This window comes from Sinocyclocheilus rhinocerous, unplaced genomic scaffold (genome assembly GCF_001515625.1).
Source record: "Sinocyclocheilus rhinocerous isolate Xijiao unplaced genomic scaffold, SAMN03320098_v1.1 scaffold433, whole genome shotgun sequence".
NCBI classification, from domain to species: Eukaryota; Metazoa; Chordata; class Actinopteri; order Cypriniformes; family Cyprinidae; genus Sinocyclocheilus; species Sinocyclocheilus rhinocerous.
The window spans coordinates 1,111,975-1,116,580 of NW_015627897.1; the positions used below are offsets into that span (position 1 = coordinate 1,111,975).

General features: G+C 33.5%; 1 protein-coding gene across 1 annotated transcript in view; it reads left to right on the forward strand.

The window, feature by feature from the left end:
- The window catches only part of LOC107736993 (synaptotagmin-7-like), a 152,349-nt gene extending 149,755 nt beyond the window's left edge, over positions 1–2,594 (forward strand). Inside the window, exons 9-12 of the mRNA XM_016548382.1 lie at positions 454–568; positions 939–1,138; positions 2,181–2,303; positions 2,436–2,594. Coding sequence (XP_016403868.1) covers positions 454–568; positions 939–1,138; positions 2,181–2,285 — 420 coding nt within the window. The 3' untranslated portion in view covers positions 2,286–2,303; positions 2,436–2,594. The remainder of the gene's footprint in view (positions 1–453; positions 569–938; positions 1,139–2,180; positions 2,304–2,435) is intronic.
- The last annotated feature ends 2,012 nt before the right edge of the window (positions 2,595–4,606 follow it).

Here is a 4,606-nt window from a genome sequence, read left to right on the forward strand (position 1 = left end):
TATTTTATATTCATATATATATATATATATATATATATATATATATATATAAACATAATACATTTTTAATAAATAAATATTGAAAAAAAAACAGTACCAGAATTAATATTATATACAATACAATTATATTAATATTAATTAAATGCAAGTAAATGAATAATGGAAGTACACCATGTAGTGTACACAACAATGTAAAGCTGAATAAAATATTAACATTTTTTTAATTAAAATGAAATAATAATAGAAATATGTTTCAACAAAATATTAGCATCAAACACTGAAAATCCTATAAAGGTCAACCACTGACTAGTTGAAAAAAATGTTATAATAATATGTGTTTGCTCCATTATTTCTCACAGAAAAAACTGAGACCTCATATGAACCAGCTTGCGTGACTGAGGTTTAAACAAATGAACGGGTCCAGTACTGACCTTACTGTGTTCTTATCTTCAGGGGAGTCGAGGAGACCTGCTTGTGTCTCTGTGTTACAATCCCACTGCCAACACCATCACTGTGAGCATCATCAAGGCACGCAATCTCAAAGCCATGGACATCGGGGGAACATCCGGTATCAACATACACCCATAAAACCTCACAAATGAATCATTTAACTTCATGTTATAGTTATATTCCTGTAGTAGATCATCTTGTAGAACATCACACCATCATGGGTTCGATTCACACAGGACACACTGTATATGTGTTTACCTTGAATGTTCTGTAAGTTATTTCACAAAGCATCTGCTAAGTGAATAAATGCAAATGTGATATAGTTAAATTCCGTGCACTGTGTGCTTATGGGATTTCTGTGGAAATGTCCTTGTCAAGGTGCCATCTGCGCAGTAATCATCTCCAATGTAATTTAGAATTCATTGCAGGAATTCTGATTCCCTGGCCCTGAATCGCTGTGGACTGTTCCCTGTTTGTGTGCGTTCCAGACCCCTACGTCAAAGTGTGGCTAATGAACAAAGATAAACGAGTGGAAAAGAAGAAGACAGTGGTGATGAAGAGCTGTTTGAACCCCGTGTTTAATGAGTCCTTCCCCTTTGATGTCCCCGCTCACGTCCTCAGAGAGACCACCATCGTCATCACAGTCATGGATAAGGACAGACTGAGCCGCAATGATGTCATAGGCAAGGTGTGATGTCACAACCTAGATAGAATTATTGGAATATTAGAAATCTTTTGTAACAATATAATCTAGCATTTAAATGTTTGGGGTCAGTGTGTGAGTGTGTGTGTGTGTTTTCTTTTTTGAAAGAAATAAATACTTTTATCTGGCAAGGATATGTTAAATTGGTAAAGAATCATCAAATTATCCTGAAAAAAAAATGATCACAGGTTCCAAAAAATATTATGCCTGTTTTTAACATTGATAATAAATAGGCATATTAGAATGATTTCTGAAGGATCATGTGACACTGAAGACTGGAGTAATGATGCTGAAAATCTGCTTTGCATCACAGGAATAAATTACATTTTGAAATATATTACAATAGAAAATGTTAAATTGTTTTAAATTTCACAATATTACTGTGTTTTTCATCAGATAAATGCAACCTTCGTGAGCATAAGGCACTTCTTTAAATCTTACTGATCCCAAACTTTTGAGATCATGAAGATGAATCAAACTTATTGTTTCAAACTTACCAATAGTATATACATTTACAGTATCCATATCTATATGTTGGTAAATAATGTTGTTTATTAAATATATGTAGTAAATACTGGTATATTGGTAGTACATACTGTGTACTAATTCATGGAAATTACTTAAATTTACTAAATGTAATGAAGTTTATCTGAAATACAAAATTTTAACTACATTTGAAAAAAAATGGGTGCAAAAACAATTTTCACTCAGAAATCGATTGGTACTTTCAAAATTGATTACAAAGAAATTACAAGTAACACTGAATAAAACAATTTTTTTTTTAGAAAGACTGAAATGTTATTTTCATGTAAAACATACTCCAGTAATCTTGGTTTTACTTACAACTTCAAAAAATAATTTTTATAGTGTACAGAATGGTTATTAACTATAATGTGTTTTTTTTTTTTTTCCTCCAGTTTATAGGTTTGTGGCTTTATTGGTAAATTACCACAGTGGAAGCACAATCCTTATTTTTTTCCTTGTTCTTGTTTCTTCCACCTTCTTTCTTTTCATGCCATATTTCTAGATCTATCTCTCATGGAAGAGTGGCCCAGCAGAGGTAAAGCATTGGAAAGACATGATGAGTCATCCGCGCACTGCCGTTGCCCAATGGCACGCTCTCAAAGCTTGAAGGACCCGCCCACCAAAAGTAAACAACACCTTCAAAACCCTGTTGATACGCGCAAGTTTAAACACGGGTACCAAAAGTCATCCAACCATCTTTCTTTCTCTTTCTCTCTCACTCTCTCTCTCTTCCTCCCTTCTCAATTTTTTCCTGCAGTTTGTTTATGGAGACCCTTCCTTTATTCACTGCTTTTATTTTTTCCCACCAAAAAGAGGCTAAGCACTGCCAAGAAGACTGGGAGAGAAAGCCTTGCGTAACCGAGAGAGGTAAACAGACTTCCTTGAGAAAAAAAGTTTGACAACTCAACTGTTGAGACCGCGGAACAGGGTGACTTCTATCATCGCTGAACTTAAAACGGCTGAAAACAATCTCCTGAACAGACCCTTCTATTGCCATGTTTGTGTCTCACCTCCCTCGCGCCGTCCCTCTGACCGTTAGGAAAGATCCGGAAGGATCGCAACCACAGTGCAATACCTAGTTGAAGGAGGGATGAACTTGTTGTGTGTTGGACTTCGTCACCTCTTGATGTTTTTCTTGGAACTGTGTAGAAATTCGCTGGAACTCTTCGTCGTCTGTATGTACTGTGGGTGCTGTTATGCGACAGAAAAAAGAGGTCTTGTTTAAAAAAAAAAAAAAAAAACACGGAAAAACGTAAAAATTCAAACTCACTTTAATTGACTGGATCAGTTCAAAGGTAATTTACTAAATTAATGTTCATTGAAAGTATGTTTTTTTTTTACATATTAAAATATTGTTTTATAGCAAAAGCAGATAACTCCAACAGTCGTTTTTTGGCTAAAGCAGATAACGCCACATTTAATGTTTTAGAGTTTAACAAAAACACTCGTTTAATCTTTGTAATCTCCTCAGATGACAATGTAGATGCCTGACAAACGGTGTTGTTGTTGTGACACGGAAAAACGTAAAAATTCAAACTCACTTTAATTGACTGGATCAGTTCAAGTGCGTAGGGGAAGTACATTTGAACAATTTTAGAACATTCCAACAAATAGGGACAAAATCTACGCAAGTACATAAATGTAAACATTTCTAGCCACGTTAGCTTGATTTAAATGCGTTGTTTGTTGAATGCTTCAGGCCTTGCTTCCACCTGGTATTAAGATGCGTTTTCAATGATGTAATCACAAGTGGTCTGTCAAGATGCATTATAGTTTACTCCTGCATTTAAATGCATTTCCTATGATAGCTTGTGTTCTGATTTCATCTAGACCCTCCCTTTTTATTTCGTCACTTGCTACATTAGTTTCGCAGAAGCGCTGAGAATGGCACACAAATACGATTAAATGAAGGAAGTCATTACATGCCATGGAAGCCGTGAAAGGAAGTGAATGAAAAGGATATGAACGGTAACAGATTTTGATCGTAATCGGTGTTTTTAGGCATTGCAAAGTCTGGATTGATTGCATTCGACTACATACACCAGCGTTATTATAGTTAACAACCTAAAACTGAATTAAAACTAAAACCATAAAAACAGTTTTGTGACTTGGAATAAAATAAACGTTAATTAAAATAAAAGTTTATATATGTTTAGGGTTCAGATCGCGCTATATGTGGAGAATAATGCACGGCAATCAGCTCTTTTTTTTTTTAAAGTGGTTTTTATCGGTTTTTGCAAATTAACTCTTCATATATAGGCCTATATAACTTTTTCCTTCAACTACTTACTAGTTACCAAGTTTAATTTGAAGCAGATACGTATATAGACTAAAAATGACAAAAACACACCAACATTACTAAACTAACTTAAATGAAAACAAAAAATATAAAAATAAAAACTGACTCAAAATATTAATAAAATCTATATAGTCATGATGAAAGCAATCCGATTAAATGCATTTTCGACTACCTCTGTAAGAAGTTGAAAGCTCAAAATGTTTTATTAAATTATTCGTGTTAAATTAAAATATTTATTAAATCACAAAATGCATGTAATTTTATTATATTTATTTTTATTGTGATAATCAAAACTGAAAGATGATTTCGCCACATTATTCCTTTCTACAAATGTTTGTCTTGAAACTGTGATTTATTATTATTTTTCATATTAATATACATTAGGCCCCAAATGTTGTCAGTAAAGTTTAACTTACAGTATACTGAACCCAAAATATCAAATGGTTTTTAATAGGCCTGTCACGATTACAACTTTTTGTTGTGCGATATATTGCCCCAGAAATAATTGCGATAAGCGATATTATTGTCATATTAAAGACCATTTTATGCCACTGAATATACAGTATAATCATAATGTAACAGCATAATAATGCAAGAAGGCCTACACACTTCCAAATGACAACAAACTT